Source organism: Leucopleurus acutus (genome assembly GCF_964270905.1).
Source record: "Leucopleurus acutus genome assembly, chromosome: 10".
Taxonomy (NCBI): domain Eukaryota; kingdom Metazoa; phylum Chordata; class Mammalia; order Artiodactyla; family Delphinidae; genus Leucopleurus; species Leucopleurus acutus.
The window spans coordinates 4,648,369-4,670,368 of NC_139153.1; the positions used below are offsets into that span (position 1 = coordinate 4,648,369).

General features: G+C 45.3%; 1 protein-coding gene across 1 annotated transcript; it reads right to left on the reverse strand.

The window, feature by feature from the left end:
• Positions 1–231: 231 nt before the first annotated feature.
• On the reverse strand, positions 232–19,538 carry MRPS25 (mitochondrial ribosomal protein S25). Its single transcript, XM_082847196.1, has 5 exons — positions 19,286–19,538; positions 14,623–14,729; positions 6,766–6,853; positions 3,786–6,129; positions 232–306 (listed from the first exon to the last, which is right to left on the reverse strand). The coding sequence occupies exons 1-4, from the start codon at positions 19,417–19,419 to the stop codon at positions 5,937–5,939; spliced, it is 522 nt and encodes a 173-aa protein (XP_082703322.1). The 5' UTR covers positions 19,420–19,538; the 3' UTR covers positions 232–306; positions 3,786–5,936.
• Between the last annotated feature and the right edge of the window lie 2,462 nt (positions 19,539–22,000).

The following is a 22,000-nucleotide window of genomic DNA, read 5'->3' on the forward strand; positions in this document are numbered from 1 at the left end:
TGGGAACAGAAGGTGGTACCAGCAGGGAGCCAGTGAACACCTGGATAAGCATATGCCCCACTCCAGCAGGACAGCTCGGGAGAAAAGCTGATTCTAAGCTGGTCCTGCTCCCTGAGTCCCTTCACTGCTGATGGCTGATTCTAGTGGACCATTTTGGGCTTTGAACACTCCTCATTAGTTTCCTAGATCCCCTTGGCCTTACTTTGAAGTGGACTTTTCCGTAAAAATCAGCTCCACACTACCTGAATTCTCGCCACTCCAGATCATCTCAAGCCTTTGACAGCAGGTCCATTCTCTCTTGTCAAACTGGTTAAAAGAAACCCAGAGTCAAGAATTATTTAAAGAGATTGCAAGTAAATATTTGGGCTCAACTTTGACCAGGCTTTTAACCCTTGTTAGTAGTTTTTGAAACTCTGATTTAGTACAGTGAGACCAGCCCTGAGTAGTCTGCATCTGAGTGAAATAAGCCAGGATCAGGATTCTTTGCCACGAAAATCCTGGCCCAGCCACCCCTCCCTCCATGAGGAAAGTACCTAAGGAAGGTGGGGACAGACGTACACCACTGCTTCTTGACGAAGTGGGCTCTTTTCCATCGGTATTTCAGATAATGTTGGACAGTTATCTATTGAAATTTGTGGAGTTCATTACATATAATCATAAAACAGGACCGGAAGAGATGTAGAAAAAGACCAAATTACTCAAGCAAATATTTTCCATGTTATTCCTTGAAAGTATTTTTAAGGAAGTATGTTACCACCCTTCTGATTTGTGTGTGTGTGTGTGTGTGTTTGGGGTGGGGCGGGGAGGCTACCTTATTTATTGTCTAACCTCTGCCTTGAGGCTGTGGTCAGGGTTCTTTTGTTGTTTGAGTTTTTATATTTAATTTCAGGTGTAGTCACTTGTAAGATGTTATGTAATCGCCCTCAAGAGGGATCGTTTTCTAGCCTGTCAGCGTCAGTATTAAATGCAGACTCTCTCCCAAGGTGGTGGCAATGGACACGGCTACCAATGGCTCCCTGATCGATGTGGCGGCAGCACCCTCGCTGGGGCACAGGGCTGTAGCCACACTGCATACTGGCTTTCTAGCTTGTTTGGGGGTAGCCACGGCAGGGAGCCAAGAACTAGAAGGGCTCTCGTTGTACCTAGTGCTCTTTATCCTGATCCTTTGAGGGAACACCAAGCAGAGCAGTCTTGCTCCCAGCCCTGCCCTCTGCCTGACAAGCAGCCTTTGGATGGGGATCCAAGTTCCAGGGCCTGATCAGATTAGAGCCTGGAAACGCATTGCCCACTTTCCAGTGGAAGTGGCCTTATGTGCAATGGGGCTGAAGGTGACATTACAACTCTTCCAAGTCCAGGTCATGAAAGGCGGCATCTTCTGATGCTCACCTTTATTTTGGAGGATGGTGCCCTTCAAAGCCTGGAAAGGCCGGAGAAAGCAGGGCACACACACACATCCTTCACTGTCCCACTTCCATTCTCCATAGGTTGTGCGGCTCTTGGAAAATGTCTTAACTTTGATGTAAATTTGCAAAGCTAGCTCCGCATCATGACCGAGTGGGATGAGTCTTTTGTACACAGAGTCCTGGGCCTCCTCACCTGTGCCTCCCACCAGCAGGCACTTCTGTGTGTTCAGCCCTGGGGTCCCTTCGGCGGCATTGTGTGTGTACAGATTTATAGGCTTGTGTGACTGACTGAATGTACATGTGTTTATACCTTCTCTATATGTACAGTGTATATAGCGTATGTGTACATAGATGTATATATTATGTATACAGACATGTAGCCACGTATCCAGACTTTCCTTTTGTTTTACAGAGAATCTATGATAGAGTTTCTACAGTAAATTGATGTGGGTGTTCCATGGTCCCCTCAGCAGGATGGATTTGCTGAGACTTTAACTCCATTTTCCTTTGGGTGAGCCTGGCTGGGAAAGGCCCTGAGGTCAGTGTCCACGCTGCACCAGGGCAAGTTCCAGACAGAAAGGCCCTGGCAGGATAACATTGCTTTCTATTCTCTAGGAAGCATGAATGTTGATGGCTGATTTCTATGGTATACAAATTACAAATCTTAAATTATCTAACTGTATATATAGCATGTGAACGAAATCCACTGACCTTATTCCTTTCTATGAATTATGATTCTAAAATTTTTAAATTTCAGATAAAAATTGCATTTTTATACAGATGTATACCCTTAAAGCTACAAATGCCAAATTTTCCTTGTCCAGGTCTATTCTGAGGAATTTTCCCATTAATCGGGCTTTAACTGAGATACAGCACTCAGGAGCCAGGGCCCAGCCCAGCAATAGTTGCTCATGCACCTGGTAAGCAGAGACCTGAATGGTGGGAAGGTTGAAAGCTGGCCTGCTGAAAGAAATCACTGGATAACTGCAAAAACTCACGTAATCCACAGGTTACTTTTTAAAAAAAATAAGCTTACTGAAATGTTTGAAAATACTTCATTGAGACCACAGTACTCGGTGCCTTTTGTGAGATGGTGGGTCGTTTAGCCTTCAGCTTCCCATAGCTTTGATGTGACAAAAGCTCCTGCTACTTCACTGGCCTCATCCCACAGTGATTGTTCGACCTTTCCCGTGTCCTTGCCTGTCGTGACAATCGCACTATTTGAACGTGGCTTTCCAGTTAAAACAAGTGGAAGCCTGACAGTCTCTAAATGAATCTTTAAAAGTGTTCCTTTGGGGCTATTTACCTTAACTTTAATCTAAGAATAATTAAACTGTGAGTTTAAAAAAAGTATCTTGGGGGTGAGGAATGTCTGAGATATTTTTAATGCCCAGCTATACTTTCAGTTAAGAAGCCAATAATAATTCTGAAATGCTGGGAAAAAAGGCTCAGCAATATTTATCGATTGACAGACTGTGATAAAGCTTAACACTTGGATAACAATTAGAAATGGTAGTCTTTACATTAAAAATGGCTTTTCTTTAGGAAAGTGTAGTCAATTATTTTAACAACCAGAGCACTCATGGATTCTAAATGCTGCTGCCACACACAACTCAAGTGCTGGAGTATTTTTCTACACTCTCTCCGTTCTCCCAATTATCTTGTAAACCAGTGTTCAACTAGTTTTATAACTGAAAACTGCACATTTTCATAGTACAAACCATAGTTTTTACCTGTAGTTTGGAGCTGTCTGTTAAAATGTAGCTGCACTACCAGCCCTTTCAAAAGAAGTGTGTTAAAGGAAAATTTGGGTGTTAGATTTTTGGGACCGTTTCTGTAACCTCTGCCCTTCACAATATAGAAAATATTGTTTATGCCATCACATTTTAATTCCAGGTTTAAAATCTGTCGAAAGCTGTATAGCTTGAAATCAGCTTTGTTTATGCGATGGCATTTAAAAAACAGCATGTTCTTTTTAAACTGAATTTTATATCTAATCAATGTCTTCAGTCTCGAAGAATTTGCATTGTTGTGTTTGTATATAGAGTATTGCAGTGCATGAGTTAGCTTTATGCATTTTATTAAATGCTGTTTCAATGTGGCATTATTGTTGTGGCTTAATACTACTACCTAAAAGAGGTTTATACTATTAAAGTGAATTAAAAACTAATGTGCACCCTGCTTCTCATTTCTCCTCGTAATAGTAACATCGGTAACGCCTGACCCCCAGAGGCACCCAGAATGCTCTGCCTGAACCCCACGTAGGTGGCAAGGAGGCACCCTGGTCGTCAGACCCCTACAGCTTGCACCCCACCTTAGCCTTGCCCAAAAGTGACTTAGCCCTTGATGGTCCATTTGATTGGTCCACTGGATTGTAAATACCTTTAACGAAAATGCTGGCGGGACCATCCCCTCTGCGTCCTCCCAGTGGAGCCACTCCTTGGTATGGTGTCCAGAAGCCACGCAGACTTTCCTGGAGCAGAGCAGAGCACAGCTTGGGCCTCCGGACGCACAGATCGCTGGCACAGACAAATGTGCACAGAGCCAGGCCTCAAACCGGCAGACGCTTCCTGTAAGGATATTTGCTATCCAGGGTAAAAACGTCTTCTTAAAGTTTCAGAAGTTTAGAACTTGCTCATTATGTCATCTGACCTCTCATTTTACAGATGAGGATTCTAAGGTCCAAAGTCAGATTCATGGCAGAACCCACAGGCAGCCAAATAGCTTTAAGTGGCTTTGCCAGGCAGAACTCAAGATGAGAAGAAAACTGGTCACTTCAGTAGAACAAGGCCAAAAACCATCTGGTGAACACTGCTTATGCAGACAGAATTAAGAAAATGTGTCAATTACAAGATCCGCATATGAGAGGACTGGGATTGACATATACACTTATATAAAATGGTAACTAATAAGAACCTGCTGTATAAAAAAATAAAATTAAAAAAAGATCCTCATAGCAATCTTCTCTACTAATTTCTTCCCATTTTTGTAAATTTAAACCCATCTTTTTACCACTAATAAAGTAGGAAATAGATGACAAAGGAATAATGCCCCCCAGCGGTGTTTATCTCCATGCATGTTACCTGCTACCTATAAAATAGTCCACGCAAACAGTAACAGCAGCACCATCGTGTCAGGCACTGGACATTTATTCTCTCTCTAAAGAGGGGTCAAAAACTAGCTTAGTTCAGGGCGATCCTCCTATTTAGCAACCCTGGGGGCACCCTGTGGACCATGGAGGGAAGGGCCATTTCTGTAAGTCCTTCTGTCTCACTAGCTCTGGAGACAAGGCCAAGAGGAACCAACTCTTTCTGAAAAGCCCAGTCAGCCACTGTGAAGGCCATGGCTGCCACCAGCTGGGAGCAGTATCAGAAACATGGCAGGAACTGAGACCAGCACCCAGGGAGGGATTAGGATGGGGGACAGGTTTTTCTAGCCGCCCTCGGAAATGGTGACGGGGGAGAGAGCACCAAAGTGTTGAATTTCAGTTAAACAACCCTCATAAGCCTGTGGTCATTCAGGACAGCTACCCATTATACATCAGACCCACATGCCCACCTCCCCCCAACCCCGACGTTTACACCATCACCCCGAACACAGGTCTGGTACAAAATCACATAACCTGAGCACCATATGTGAAAGGAGCCAAACTTCCCCCAATTTAATGAGGTAGTCTGCAACACTTATATAAAACATCCCAGTCGCACACTGGGACAAGGACTACCTTTCTTCCCATCTCACAGGGAGCTTTTGGCTTCAGCCCAAGTCCTTCACTCCTGACCAAGTAAACCTAATCTTAAGGTGACCCTAGAGGGCCCTGGTGTCTCCTGAGGAATGAAACCAATACAACTGAAGTGACAGCAACATCAGTGTCCTGTGAGGAAAGAACTCCCAGGCAGACCCCCAGTGACACCTCACACCCTCTTCCAAACCTCAGTAAATGAAGGCTGACCAAGCCAGAGGGTAGCGCCCTCCACCAGGGGGCGCCCTCTCCTTGCCAGGGAGGCAGGTCTGAGCCTCCACTGGGACCTCTTGGCCTCTGGCACAGCCTCGCCCCAGTGGTCAGTTGGCTTTAGTTTAAAAAGCGAGCGCTGCACACAGGCTTGCCCTGGGATTTCTGAAAAATCCCAAAGAGCCTGACTGGAGAGGACGTCTATACCACCAGCCAGACAGCTCCGGCCAGACCGCGACGCGGCAGTTCTTCATTATTCTCCAGAGCAAGGCCTGGAAGAAGAGTCGAAGCCAGTAGAGACCAGGAAAGGGCTGCAGGACTGAGACGAGATGTCACCAGGCTGCGGCCTTACACCTTCCCTCCCTACAAAGGCCTATCAGACCGGATTCATGCCACACTGCTCAGTGATCCTGAAGCATTTATTGCCCTGATGGCGCAGGGTGTTCACTGGGCAGCTTGGCTACAGCCCAACTCCTCCCCTCCCCGCCATACACTTTTACACAAGTGTGTAAAGGAGACCCTTTTATTGCAAAGAGATTTTCAGTCTTTCGGGGAATAGGACCAGGGGCTTTTCTGGGGCCTCAGTCTTGGGCACTGGCTTTCAGAGCTGCTTTGTACTTCCCTGTCATTTCCCTGGGCAATGGCACCAGGCCCGGGCAGGCCACCTGCCCTTCCACCTCACAGATGCACTCCCGCAGGCAATACTTTCGGGGGCCAAAGTGGGCTGGGTGAGAAAGCTGTTTTTTCTCCTGCTCCTCTCTCTCGAGGGTTTCCCTGCCAAAGAACACAGACAGCAACAAGGCGTGGGTGACACAGCTCCAAGCTGCTGGGAAGTGGGGGACTTCTCAGCCGTGAGCCCCAGCATCTGCCAGGGAGACCTCCTACGCTGCTCCCTACTCCCCCCGGGCCTCCGGGGCTTGGGAGTGCGCAGGAAGGCCTGCACCCTGGTGAAGGGTAGCAAGGGGTGACCCCAGCTCTGAGGACAGGCAATCAGGACCAAGGGGCCTGAAGTGCCTTCGTGCGCTTTCTCAAGACAGACTTTCCCATCTTCCCTCCCTCCATTCATGGGAAGAAAAGGAATGTGTCACAGCAGGCCCTGGGGTTGGTCACCCACTAGCTCCAAGCTGAGATTCCCCAAGAGGGACATGGTCACAGCCACAAGGGCGCACATTTCAGATGCCTCTCAGCTTCCCGCGGACCCAGGAGGAAAGGACCATCTTTGTCTTCACGGTGCAGGGAGCTGCAGCTCAGAGGTTCAGGCGCACAGACTCCGGCCCACTCTCTGGTCAGCATCCGAGGCTCCTGCCAGAGTCCGCCCTCTCAACACCCCTCCCAGCACGCCCATCTCCTCCCTCTCAAATCTCTGGGCCAAGACGTTTGCACCTCTCCAGGTCAAGCCCAACAACTCACTCATTCTTCCCCAGAATCTTTTTGATGTGCTCCATGATCTCCTTATTGCTCTTGGTCTCCACGTCCACAAGGACTTGCTCCCCGGAATCTGGAAACAGGAGGAAGAGGGAAAGAAAGCTGAGAACACAGCAAGGCACTCCCTGGCCTCAAATGGTGGTGATTTGGGATTTGCTTTTAGAGGAGAAACATTTTAATGGTCAAACAAGTGTTTATGTAACCAATTATGCTGCCCTTTTTCCGTATTTCTTTAGATGTGAGCACACATAAACTTTAGGTATGTACAAAAGCATGCATACTATTTTAAATAGAAACTCCATGTTCATGGATAGAAAGATTTAATATTGTTAAGATGGCAATCCTCCCCAAATCAGTCTATGGATTCAGTCAATCCCTATCAAAAATCCTAGCAGGTGTTTTTGTAGAAAACTGAAAAATTGAGCCTAAAATTAATGCAGAGGACCCAAAACAGCCAAAACAACCTTGACAAACAAGAAAATGGGCGAACATTCACTTCCCAATTTCAATTTTACCACAGGCTACAGTAATCAAGTCTGTGTGGTACTGAGCAAAAGAACAGCCTAGAGCAATGGAACTGAACTGAGTCTAGAAATAAACTCTTACTAAATTTATGGTCAACTTATTTTCAGCAAAGATGACAAGACAACTCAGTGAGGAAGAAGAGCATATATCTGATAAAGGACCTGTAGCCTGACTAAAGAACTCTCACAATTCAATGTCAAAAAGACAATCCAAAGAAAAAATGGGCAAAATATCTGAATAAACATTTAACAACAACAAAAATGGATAATAATAAGCACATGAAAAGATACTCAATATCATCAGTCATTAGGAAAATACAAAATAAAACTACAGTGAGATATTAAGGTGGCTAAAATTTTTTTAAACACAATACCAAGTGCTAGTGAGGATTCAGAGTAGCTGGAACTTTCCTAAATTACTAGTAAAAATGCAAAATTTTACAGCCACATCAGCTAGTGAATTAAGACACACACAAAAATAAATGATTGGAAAGGAAGAATTTTATTTGCAGATGTAATGACTGTGTATGTAGAAAATCCTAAGGAATTTAGAAAATAAAAACTTCTAGAAATATGAATTACCAAGATTGCAAGACACAAGGCCCATGTACAAAATCAGCGTTACTTCTACAAAGTTGTTTGGTGCTAACCAAAGAACTGAAAAATGAAAATTTTAAAAATACCATTTACAGTAGTCACAAAACATACTCAATATTATTAAAATGTCCAGGGACTTCCCTGGCAGCGCAGTGATTAAGAATCCACCTGCCAATGCAGGGGACAAGGGTTCGAGCCCTGGTCCAGGAAGATGCCAAATGCCACGGAGCAACTAAGCCTGTGCACCACAACTACTGAGCCCGTGTGCCTAGATCCCATGCTCCGCAACAAGAGAAGCCACTGCAATGAGAAGCCCACGCACCACAACAAAGAGTAGCCCCCGCTCGCCGCAACTAGAGAAAGCCAGTGCATAGCAACGAAGACCCAGTGCAGCCAAAAATAAATTTATTTTTTTTAAATGTCCATTATCCTCAGTGATCTATAATTCCGAACAAAATCCCAGCAAGCTTTTTTTCTAGAAACTGGCAAGCAGATTTAAAGTCAGAATGGAAATGCAAAGAACCTACAAGGGCCAAATTAATCTTGGAAAAAAAAGGGGGGGTGGTGAACAAAGTTGGATTTACACTTCCTGATCTTAAGACATATTATGAAATACAAAAACCAAGACAGTGTGCTATTAGCATAAGGACAGACATACAGCTCAGTTAAAGAGGATGAAGAGTTCAGAAATAAACTCGAATAGCCAAAACAATCTTAAGAAAGAACAGAGCTGGAGGAATCATGCTCTCTGACTTCAGACTACACCAGAAAGCTACAGTATTCAAAACTGCAAGGTACTGGCACAAAAAAAACCAGACACATAGACCAGTGGAACAGAACAGGGAGCCTAGAAATAAACCCACGCATTTATGGTCAATTAATCTACCAGAAAGAAGGCAAGAACATACAATAGAGAAAAGACACTCTCTTCAATAAGTGGTGCTGAGAAAACTGGACACCTACATGTAAAAGAATGAAATTAAAACATTTTCTAACACCATCTACAAAAATAATATGGATTAAAGACCTAAATATAAACACTAGCTACCATAAAATTCCTAGAAAAAACATAGAACACTCTTTGAAATAAATCGCAGCAATATTTTGGGGGGACCTGTCTCCGAAAACAAAGGAAATAAAAGCAAAAATAAACAAATGGGACCTAATTAAATTTAAAAGCTTCTGTACAGGGGCTTCCCTGGTGGCGCAGTGGTTGCGAGTCCGCCTGCCGATGCAGGGGACATAGGTTCATGCCCCGGTCCGGGAAGATCCCACATGCCACGGAGCAGCTGGGCCCGTGAGCCATGGCCGCTGGGCCTACGCGTCTGGAGCCTGTGCTCCGCAATGGGAGAGGCCACAACAGTGAGAGGCCTGCGTACCGCCAAAAAAAAAAAAAAAAAAGCTTCTGTACAGCAAAGGAAAACATAAAACAAAATGAGGGACTTCCCTGGTGGTCCAGTGATTAAGACTCTGTGCTCCCAATGCAAGGGGCCCAGGTTCGATCCCTAGTCAGGGAACTAGAGCCCACATGCTGCAACTAAGAGTTCGCATGCTGCAACTAAAAGTTTGTGGCAACAAACACCTGGCACAGCCAAGTAAATAAATAAATACTTCACCTGATTAAAAGATGGGCAGGAGAACTGCATAGACATTTTTCCAAAAGGAAATGCAGATGGCCAACAAGCACATTAAAAGATGCTCAAGATACCTAATCATCAGGGAAATGCAACTCAAAAAACCACAATGACATATATCACCTCACACCTGTCAGAATGGCATTCATCAAAAAGACCACAAATAACAAAGGTTGGTGAGGATGTGGAGAAAAGGGGACCCTTGTACACAGTTGGTGGGAATGTATACCGGTGCAGTATGGAGGTTTCTCAAAAAACTAAAAATAGAACCACCACATGACCCAGCAATTCCACTCCTGAGTATATACCCGAAAAAAACCACACTAATTCAAAAAGATACATGCACCCCAATATTTAAAGCAGCATTATTTATAACTGCCAAGCTATGGAAGCATCCTAAATGCCCATCAACAGATGAATGCATAAAGATGTACTATACACACACACACAATGGGATATTACTTAGCGATAAAAAAGAATGAAATTTTCCATCTGCAGCAACATAGATGGACTTGGAGGGCATTATGCTAAGTGAAATTAAGTCAGACAGAGAAAGACAAATACTGTATGATAGCACTTATTTTTGGAATCTAAAAAATACAACAGACTTGTGAATATAACAAAAAAGAAGCAGACTCACAGATAGAACAAACTAGTGGTTACCAGTGGGGAGAGGGAAGGAGGGAGGGGAAACATAGGGGTAGGGGAGTTAAGAGGTACAAACTATTATATATATATTTATTATATATAAAATAAGCTACAAAGATATACTGTACAATATGGGGAATATAGCCAATATTTTATAACAACTATAAATGGAGTATAACCTTTAAAAATTGTGAATCACTATATTGTACACCTGTAACTTACATAATATTACTGTACATCAATTATACTTCTTTTTTTTTTGCTGTGCCATGCAGCTTGCAGGATCTCAGTTCCCTGACCAGTGATTAAACCCGCTCCCTTGGCAGTGAAAGCACGGAGTCCTAACCACTGGACCTCTAGGGAATTCTCCCATTTTAACCAGCTTAAAGTGTAAAATTTGGTGGTTTTTAATGCCTTCACAATGTTGTGCATCCATCACCACTATCTAGGTTCCAGCACTTTCTCATGACTCCAAACAGAAACCCTGTACCCATTAAGCAGTCACTTCCTATTCCCCACACCATCCCAGCCCCAGCCCCTGACAACCACTTCCTATCCCTATGGCTTTGTCTGTTCTGGACACCTCACACAAATGGAATCATACACTATATGGCCTTTTGCATCTGCCTTCTTTCCGTTGGCATGTTTTCAAGGTTCATTCGTGTTGTAGCATGTGCCAGTACTTCATTTCTTTTCATGGCTGAATAATATTCCACTGAGTGAATATACGGATTTTGTTTATCCATTCATGGTCAATTTTTCTGACAAAGGTGCCAAGGAAATTAAATAAGGGGAAGCACTGTTTTTCAACAAATGGTGCTATAACAGCTGAATATCCCAAATCTAAAACACCTAAAATGAACCTCAATCCTTATCTCACTTAATAGACAAATAACGAGATCATAGACCTAAATGTAAATCTAGGACTCTCCCAGTTTTGAAACACAGGAGAAAAATCTTTGTGACTTTGGGGTAGGCAGAGATTTCTTGGACAGGACATAAAAAGTACTAAACATAAAAGAAAACAACTGATAAGATGGAATTCATCAAAATTAAAATTTCTGCTCTTCAAAAGACACCATTAAGAAAATGAAAAGGCAGCCACAGACAGAAAATATTCACAATACATCTCACAAAGGAACCGAATACAGAATATATGAACAACTCAACAAGAAAAGAGCCCCCACTTTTTTTTTTTTTTTTTTTTTGCGGTACGCAGGCCTCTCACTGTTGTGGCCTCTCCCGTTGCGGAGCACAGGCTCCGGACGCGTAGGCTCAGTGGCCATGGCTCACGGGCCCAGCCGCTCCGCGGCATGTGGGATCTTCCCAGACCGGGGCACGAACCCATGTCCCCTGCATTGGCAGGTGAACTCTCAACCACTGCGCCACCAGGGAAGCCCCCCACTTTTTTTTTTTAATGGACGAAAGATCCAAACAGACTCTTTACAAAAGAAATAAATGAATGGCCAATAAGCACATGGAAAGATACAGGGAAATGCAAATTAAAATGTCAAGGAGATATACAGGCACTGGAATGGCTGAAAAGACTTATGTGATGACAAGAATGGCCCCCAAAGATACCCCCACCTAGTCCCCCAGAACTTGTGAATATGACACCTGACGTGGCCAAGGGGCCTCTGCAGAAGAAATTAAACCTAAGGACCCAGAAATGGGGAGATTCTCCCGGATAATCTTACAGTCCCATTAATCACAAGGTCCTTAAAGTTGGAGACCCTCCTGGGCTGTGGTCAGAGGGACGTGTGACTGTTGGAGAGGGCCAGACACGAACACAGCTGGCTTCGAGGATGGAGGAAGGGACCACGAGCCAAAGCATGTAGGGGTCTCGGGCTTCCCTCGTGGCGCAGTGGTTAAGGATCCGCCTGCCCGTGCAGGGGACACGAGTTCAAGCCCTGGTCTGGGAAGATCCCACATGCCGCAGAGCAACTAAGCCCATGCACCACAACTACTGAGCCTGTGCTCTACAGCCCACGAGCCACAACTACTGAAGCCCGCATGCCTAGAGCCCATGCTCCGTAACAAGAAAAGCCACCGCAGTGAGAGGCCCACGCACCACAAAGAAAAGCAGCCCCCACTCGCCGAAACTAGAGAAAGCCCACGTGCAGCAACTTAGACCCAACACAGCCAAAAATAAGACAGAAAGAAAGAATTTAAAAATAAATAAATTAAGAATGTGGGGGCCTCTAGAAGCTGGAAAAGGCATGGAAATGGATTCATCCCTAGCGCCTCCAGGAAGGAAGGCTCTGCGAACACCTTGATTTTAGCCCATGTTGGACTTCAAACCTACAAAACTAAGATGAGAAATCTGTATTGCTTTAAGCCACCAACCTCGTGGTGATCTTACAGCAGCCACAGGAAATGCAGATGAGCAATAGGACCAGTTTGGGTGAGGATGGGGGGCCAGCAGGACCCCTCACCCTGTGGACTGCAGAGACAAATGGCATAACCATTTTGGAGGCCTGTCTGGGTGGTTTCTAAGGTCACGTGCCTATTCTGTGGCCCAGCAAGCCCATCCTGAGCCTGTGCCCAGGAGAACTGAACACCTAGGTCCACAGCGACATGCACCTTCCCAAAACCACCCTCGGCAGGCAGCCGCTAACACCCACCTCGAGCAAGACCCTCCTTGCAGGAGTCTCTGAGACCCGCTGCAGCAGCAGCAGAGCCAAGCCCACCCGGCTCTCCCAGGTCCACGTCCAGGACCTGCCGCTTCTGCCCAACACGCAGCCAGAGCTTCCTACCGACCAGCCCCGACTTTCTCATCTGAGGCGTCTCCTGGCCAGACCTCCTTCCAGAGATGTCAGACGTGCTTTGCCATCTGAAGACTCCCTGCCTGCCCCCCATCTCCAATAAACCTCATATTGTAGCTCTGTCTTGGCATCTATAGAAAACCCAAGTGTTCATCAACAAATAAATGGATAAACTGTGGTATGGTCTGATAATGGAGCACTATGCAGCAATAAAAATGAGTAAGCTACTGATACACATAACGTGGATGAATCTCAAAAAGACAAGTGAAAACCAGACACAAAAGAACGTATACTGTGAGATTCTATATTAGGTTCTGAAACAAAACTAACTAGTCTATGGTGAAAGAACTGCTAACAGAGGGAATTCCCTGGCGGCCCCAGTGGTTAGGACTGTGCTCACTGCTGAGGGCCTGGGTTCAATCCCTGGTCGGGGAACTAAGATTCCACAAGCTGTACAGTGCGGCCAAAAAAAAAAAAAAGAACTGCTAACAGTGGTTGCCCCTCTTGGGACTGGGAACTGGAAAGCAGTACTGGGAGACTTTTTGGGTCTTCACTGGGAAACAGTGACACAGGCCCGTCACATCTATCAGAACTCATCACTCCATGCACGTGAGACCTGTCCATTTTATTATGGGTAAATTATACCTCAATAAAGTTAATTTTTTAAAACGCCAACACGAAATATATACACGAAATTGCCAATGACCACCATTCTCCTCGCCTCCACCTTGCTCTATTTTTCTTTTCTCCATAGCACTCATCTTCTAACAAACCATGTTATTGAGTTTCTTGTTCATTCTGTCTCCTCCTGCTGGAATATCATCTCTACAAGGCTAGAGATCTTTGTTTGTATGGCCCCCTGACACCCCAAGCACCTAGAACAGTGCCTGGGTCCTAACAGGAACTTGATACATATTTGCTGAACGAATGAAAGAACATCATCATTTTCTTTCCTGACGAATTTCCCAGTCTATACTTCATTTGATTCTCGTAACCGTGTAAGGAAGATGTTTTGCCTTCCCCTAGAAATATGTAAGTGGGAACATTACTCGCTCAGGATCAGAATGACTGAGAAGAGAGTTGGGCTAGAATATATGGTCTTCTGACTTCCAGGCACTGAGCCCAATTTAACTGAATACATCTTCATGTTTGCTCCTCACAGGGACAGGAGAGCATCATGTAAATGCATATGGTCCATAGAGGACACACGCAGACACATACACTGTTCAAGAGAATGTGGCCAGCACTGAGAGACGTGCCCTGAGAGAAGGGAGAGTCCAATCTAAGGTGTAGGTAAGGTTTCCTGAGTGAAATGGTGCCCAAGCTGAGTCCCCAAGGATTTATTTTTTAATTAAGCAAAGAAAAGTAGAAAGGGGATTTCCAGCAAAGGAACCGACATGAGCAAAGGCAACAAAGCACAGTGCAGCAAGGGAATTTGGAAAGACTAGCCCATATGACATGAGGCATATGTAGGAGATGTGGCAGCAACAGGAGATGCGGCTGGAGAGGGACAGACCAGATCTGTGCAGTCACTGTGTGCCAGGTATAACAGCCAAGGTGACAGGACCAACGTAGGTTTACAAGTGCTCCCATCTCAGCCCCCGCTGACTGCCACACAGGAGGAACATGGGAGGCAAGTCAGGCCTGGGCCATGGCAGAGGGCCCTGCGCTCACCTAAATAGAACCGCAGGAAGGGTGTTGGCGTCATGTTCTTAAACATCATGATCTGTACCCAGGGGTTCTTATACTGGATCTGAGGTATGTTGAAAAACACGAATTTCCTGCAAAACAGAAGAAATTAAACCCATGAGAGTTTTTAACCTAAAATTGTATGCACCTGTATGTTCTTCTAAAGAGAAAGTCCAGAACTCTCATCAGATTCTAAGAGGACCCTGCCCCCCCACGAAAAGGTGGAGGTAGGAAAAGCAGGTCTCAGGAATCCACTAACGTGTTGTCTGAATGTGGGTGTTGGGACTCTTGGTTTGTCATTTTAGGGAAAAGAAATCTATATTCCTACCTCATGTTGCATATTAGCCTAAAACTCACCAAAACAGAAGTATAAATATAAAAATGAAACCATGAAATGTCCTCGGTCTTGATTGGTGTGACAGCTGCACAGTGTACTCATATGAGAAGCTGTGTATCTACAGGTGAGCACTTTATGTAAAGTATACCACAATTTAAAAATAAATGAAACCATGAAAACAAACATGGGGAATACTTTTACAATCAAGGAGTGGAGAAACCTCTAAACTCAGAAGGTTTAAAACACAGATAAATTTGATTACATTAAAACCTTTGCAAGGGATTTCCCTGGTGGCACAGTGGTTAAGATTCTGCCTGCACCTTTCCAATTAGTCTCTTGATTAAAGCCTCCCCAATGACCCGAATTTAAATGCATTCTCTGCTTCCTGCTGCCACCCTGCTCCCCATACCAGACGATGGAAAGGTGCGAGTGGTACACGGGTAGAAGCGTGGTTGCCTGGCTTCACCACTTCCCAGCTGTATATAACCCAGAGCAAGTTACTGCTGTGTGCCTCAGTGTTTATGCCAACATGATGGCAACGCAGGACAACCAGTCCAGATAGCAGCTTGTAGTTTAGTCTCAAGAAGAAAAAGATAGGATCAACAGAAGGTCTGACTGTGTGACATTTGCTTGGGGAGATGTCCATAATTGGGGCAGAATCTGCAGTTAAAACAAAAGCAATGACAATAACTCCAGGGAAAACAAAAAACTGCAAAAACAAAAAGGAAAAATAATCAAAGTATTTGACTCAACTGTGTACAGTGTTTACAAAGTCATAATAATTTAACAGTGAATACTGATTTATCCAAAATTCTTAAATGACTATATTGGGAGGATGGGGGGGGGCGTCGAGTAGTATGCATGTGCTGCGGTAGGGAACAGCAATGCTTCTTGAAGAGCTAAATCCTTGCCTTCCACAGTGACAAGTCAACAGATAAAGCCTAAAGCTAAGAAAGTAAGGAGCTCTCTAAGTATGGTATTTAACTATATGGGAGTAAAACTCTAATCAAATGGTTAGAGTTGAAAGTTGTTGCCTCTGGAGGATATACAATGGAGAAAAGACAGCCTCTTCAATAAGTGGTGCTGGGAAAACTGGACAGCTTCATGTAAAAGAATGAAATTAGGGCTTGCCAGGTGGTGCAGTGGTTAAGAATCTGTCTGCCAATGCAGGGGACACGGGTTAGAGCCCTGACCCGGGAAGGTTCCCGCATGCCACGGAGCAACTAAGCCCGTGCACCACAACTACTGAGCCTGCGCTCTAGAGCTCACGTACCACAACTACTGAGCCCGCGTGCCACAACTACTGAAGCCCTGTGCCTAGAGCCCGTGCTCCACAACAAGAGAAGCCACTGCAACAAGAAGCCTGTGCACCGCAACCGAGAGTAGCCCCCGCTCACCACAACCAGAGAAAGCCCACATGTGGCAACGAAGACCCAACACAGCCAAAAATTAAAAAATTAAAAAAAAATAAATTTATATATAAAAAGAAGAATGAAATTAGAACACTCCCTAACACCATACACAAAAATAAACTCCAAATGGATTAAAGACCTAAATGTAAGACTAGGCACTATAAAACTCTTAGAGGAAAACATAGGAAGAACACTCTTGGACATAAAACACAGCAAGATCTTTTTTGACCCACCTCCTAGAGTAATGGAAATAAAAACAAAAATAAACAAATGGGACCTAATGAAACTTAAAAGCTTTGGCACAGCAACGGAAACCATAAACAAGACGAAAAGACAACCCTCAGAATGGGAGAAAATATTTGCAAACGAATCAATGGACTACAGATGGTCAAGAAGCATATGAAAAGATACTCAACATCACTAATTATTAAAGAAATGCAAATCAAAACTACAATGAGGGGGCTTCCCTGGCGGCACAGTGGTTAAGAATCTGCCTGCCAAAGCAGGGGACACAGATTTGAGCCTGGGAAGATCCCACATGCCGCAGAGCAACTAAGCCCGTGCACCACAACTACTAAGCCTGTGCGCCTAGAGCCCGTGCTCCACAACGAGAAGCCACTGCAGTGAGAAGCACACACACCGCAACGAAGAGTAGCCCCCACTCCCCAGAACTAGAGAAAGCCCACGCACAGCAACAAAGACCCAACGTAGCCAAAAATAAATAAATAAATAAATTTTAAAAAAACAACGAGGTATCACCTACAATGAGTATCACCTCACACGGGTTAGAAAGGGCATCATCAGAAAATCTACAAACAATAAATGCTGGTGTGGAGAAAAGGGAACCCTCTTGCACTGTTGGTGAGAATGTAAATTGATACAGCCAATATGGAGAACAGTATGGAGGTTCCTTAAAAAACTAAAAATAATTACCATATGACCCAGCAATCCCACTACTGGGCATATACCAAGAGAAAACCATAATTCAAAAAGACATATGCAGGTCTTCACAACTAGAGAAAGCCCGCGTGCAGCAATGAAGACCCAACGCAGCCAAAAATTAATTAATTTATTTATTTTTAAAAAACGGCCAGAAAAGTAAACTGCCCTGGGTCACATGACCAGTAAGTCAAACAATCAGGGCTGTGAGCATTGGGCTCCATCACTATCAAATTCACCTGGATCCTGAGGCACAAGGCTGGACACAGAACTCAATAAATTCCAGCAGCTGTTACTTCTCCCATTGCATCTTAAGGGCAAGAACACCTGGCAGAGGTGAGGAGGAACTTAGCTCTCAGACTCTGAATAAGGCAGCTCCCCACACACCCAGCAAATACCCTAAGACTTGCTAGCCCGGTGCTGTACTGGCCACTGGCACTTGGAATGGAGGGCCAGATGAAGTGCTGAGGGCACATGAACAAGCAAAGAAAGGCCGGTGGGGCTACAAAGAGCAAGTCTGACAGGCTCAAACCCGAAGGGCACCGGTGGGACAGTCAAGCCCTTATCACTAGGAACAGTGAAACACAGAATGGCTGTTTGGCTCCTATTTACCCAGAGAGTATGAAAATACTTGAGCATGCGAGTATGTGCAGGCCTATTTTGATTGGCTGACCATTTAAAAACCAAAGATTTACATAAAAATCTGAATTTCTGGCTCCTTGACAGGTCAGAAATTCTCCATGGAGCCCAAAGAGCTAAGATGTAGCCAAGCAGTGAATGGCCCCGTGAGGCAGGGCACGTTTTCAGTTTACTGCAGGCCCATCCAGACTGTCTCTCTCCTTTGTTTGTACCTGCCTGGCCTCTGCCCTGTGACTCCTGGTGCGGATGGATGGATGGATGGATGCAAAGTTGGTTATGCAGGAGTATCTGGGTGCCTATTCAGCCCTAAGACTGAGTCTTCTAGGAAGCCCTCATCCCAGCTGACCCCACGCAAGTAGGTTCAAGTTCTTGCGTTGACCTGTGGAAAGCAAACGGCTAGGGGGTAGCTGCTGGCTCTCCTGAACAGCCCTGCACTGAAGGCCGCGCCATGGTGGGACCACCCTCCACAGGGAGTTGCTCTCCAGGCTCACTCTGATCCATCCCACACACCCAATCCCAAAGTTTCTGTAAGACAGGACTTGAATTCCCAGCAACAGCACGAGGCACTCAGTAAATTTATGCCTAACACCTGAAAAGCCCAAAGCACTGCTGCTGCCTCGAGGTTCGATTCAAACCTTTCACTTGCAAGATCCATTCAATGAATCCCGACTCTGCTGCGGGCTGAAAAGCATTAAGGAGTTGGGGCGGGGGCCGCTGCGCAGCTCACAGTCCCTTCACTCTAAGGGTCACGAGTCCTTCGAGAACGAAGCCCCCTTTCAGAACCGCCCCCTCACCAGCTGACTATGGTACCCTGGACAAGCCAGTTCCTTAACCTCCTGCGTTCCTTCATCCCTGGAGTGAAGAGAACAGCGAGGTTTCTGTAGAAATCAATCGAGCTAGTGCACGAGGAGCATTCAGAAACGCGCTGCACGTACGAGGACTCAATAACTGCCAGCAGCTGTTACCCCTGCCACTGCACCCCCAAATCGGCCCTGAGACATAAGTATCACCCCGGTCGCAACACTGAGGAAAAGCAACTCTCCCAAAGCCAGTAGGTGGAAGAGCCCGGACCCCAGCAGGTCGGTCGCCCCGGGCTGGGCTCCACCCGGACCGCGCGCCGCCCGCGGGGCACGGGTGGCTGAGGAGGCTTCGGCCTCCCCGTCAGCGCCGCCCCCACCCGGCGCGACGAGGCCCTGAGGTCCTCTTCTGCTGTGGAACCCGGGACAGCTGCCCGTCCGTGCAATGGGGGCCCTGGCGCCAGCGCAGCGCCAGGTCTCAATGACTCGCAAGTTATTGGTGGGACCCGGCGGCTCGGACTGACCTGGCGCCCTCGCCCAACTCCCCGTGCGTATTGTAGTTCACCGTCATGACCTTCACCGACTCCTTGAACACTATGTCCCCCTGGCCCAGGTACTGCAGGGTGCGGAGTATCGGGAAGCGGCCCTTCATGGACATGGCGGCTGCGGCGGAGGGGCCGGACCGCCGGCCGCGAGCCCAGCAGCGCGTAGAGACGAGCTAAGCTGACGCCGCCCGGGCGGCCCTCTCGCCGCTTCTCCTCAGCGCCGATTTCCACTTCCCGCGCAGACTCACAGGAGACGCTTCCCGGCGGGCAGCGCGCGCGCCGCGGAGCGGCCTGGGACTTGTAGTACTGGCTGGCAGAGTTTTCCTTAGGCGGGGGCGGTGGGAGCCGGCACGTACGCCTAAGCGTTAAAGCTCCTTTTGGAACGTTAAGGTTTTCACGATTTGTGAATCAAGTCTTTCTCCCCTCCGCCAAGGGAAAATATTTTATATAGGCTCAAACTCAATCATTCAGACAACAAACTTACAGTAGGAAATAATTCAGGAGAGCTGAGTTTGAACACCAAGTCGGCTAGTAACTTTCTGTTCAACCTCAAATATGTCAGTTTTGCTCTCTCAACTTCTCCAGTTTTAAAGTGAAGGGTTAGAACTAAGCAAGTTCTAACACTGACTTAAAAAAAAAAAATTAAAAACCTGACTTGCAAAAAGGAAAAAAAAAAAGGAGATTTTGGGATCCACTCCTTTCTAGTTTAGCCACTTGAGAGCTCTGGACCTCAATTTCTTGAAAAGCAAAAGGTGGATGAGATGCATTTCCTACTGATCTGAGAACGTTCTCCTTCACTTTTGAAGGATAATTTTGCCAGATATAGAATTCTAGGTTGGGGGTTGGGAGGCATCTTTCAACACTTTATTTCACTCCACTCTCCTCTTGCATGGTTTCTGATGAGTAGTCAGCTCTCTTTTTTCCACTATAGGTAAGATGGTTTTTTCTTCTGGTTTCTTTCAAGTTTGTCTTTGGTTTATAGAGTTTGAATAAGATATACCTAGGTGTATATTTTTGGTATTTATACTGCTTGGTGTTCTCTGAGCTTCCTGGACCTGTGGTGTAGTGACTGTCATTAATTTTGGAAAGTTCTTGACCATTATTACTTTAAATATTTTTCTTTAGTCTCTCGTTTTTTTTCTCCTTCTGGTATTCCAATTATGCATGTTTTACCTCTTCTGAAATTGTCCCATAGTTCTTGGATGTTCTATTCGGTGTTTTTGTTTTTTTTTTCATTCTTTTTTCCCTCTGCTTTGCAGTAGGGAAGTTTCTATTGACCTATCTCCAGACTCACTGATTCTTTCCTTGGCTGTGTCAACTGATGAGCTCATCAGAGGCATTGTTTGTTAGTCTTTTTTATTTCTAGCATTTCCTTTCAATCTTTCTTAGAGTTTCCTTATCTCTGCTGACATTACCCATCTGTTCTTGCATATTATTTACTTTTACCACTGGACTCTTTAACATATTAATCATTTAGTTTTCTATCTGATAACACCAACATCTGTGTAATATCTGAATCTGGTTCTGATATGTGCTTTGTCTTATCAGACTGTGGGGTTTTCCCTTACCTTTTTTAGCACACTTAAAATTTTTTGTTGGAAGTGAGACATTATTGGCTGTATTAGGTAATAGGAACTGAGGTAAATAAGCCTCTACTATGAGGGGTTATGTTATTCTGGCTAGAAGTAGAGCTGTGTTTGTTTGCTGTAGCTGTAGGCCCCAGAGGCTTCAAATTCCTCTAGTGTCTGTTTTTGTCTCTCTTGACTTTGGGCTTCCCTAGAGTCTGTGTTTTGTAGCTCTTGTAGCTGTAATGCATCCTTATACTGGAGTTCTGTTGGTGTGGTAGTAAGGTGTGGTAGCAGGGAAGCATTCTGTAATTTTATGGTGAAATTTCAGTATTTTAGTGGGTCTGTGTCCTTGGGCTATGACCTTCCTGTCTCTGAATCCCCCTCTGTGATAAAGAATAAGAAATATGTTTGGTCTTTGTTCCCAGCTCCTGGCCAGAGCTCCTAAAACTCTTATAATTTCCTTAATGATAAGAGTGATAGGAGCTTCTTTTGTCATATCTAATTTTTGTCCCTGTTCCTGAAACAGCTCTGGAAAGATGAAGGTGAAAGGAGTGGCTTTTGTTATTCATAACAAGCCCCTTTCAACCACTGACCTCCAGGAAGGTAAGGGGCTAAGGGTTGAGTTAATCGCTAATGGCCAAAAGATTCAATCAATCACGCCTATGTAATAAAGCCTTCATTATAAAAACCCTAATTTAGGGAGTTGGAGAGCTTCCAAGTTGGTGAACACACCATGGTGCTGGAGAGTGATGTGCCCAGAGGGGGGCATGGGAGCTCCACACCCCTTCCTATACCTTGCCCTATGCATCTCTTCCGTCTGGCTGTTCCTAAGTTGTCTTCTTTTACAATAAACCAATAATCTAGTAAGTGAACTGTTTCCCTGAGTTCTGTGAGCCATTATAGCAAATTATCGAAACCAAGGAGGAGTTGTAGAAACCCCTGATTCATAGAAAGTCAGAAGTACCCGAGGCCCGCACTTGTGATTGGCATCTGAAGTGGAGGGGCAGTCTTGGTGGACTGAGCCCTTAACGTGTGGGATCTGATGGTAACTCCAGGTAGACAGTGTCAGAATTGAACTGAATTGTTGGACACCCAGCTGGTGTTGGAGAATTGGTCGTTGTGGAAA

Coding starts and splice junctions, on each gene's coding strand:
- MRPS25 (XM_082847196.1), bottom strand. CDS start 19,419: ATGTCCATGAAGGGCCGCTTCCCGATACTCCGCACCCTGCAGTACCTG. Junction 14,730..19,285: donor GAGTTGGGCGAGGGCGCCAG/GTCAGTCCGAGC, acceptor TCTGTTTTGCAG/GAAATTCGTGTTTTTCAACA. Junction 6,130..6,765: donor AAGATTCTGGGGAAGAATGA/GTGAGTTGTTGG, acceptor GTTCTTTGGCAG/GGAAACCCTCGAGAGAGAGG.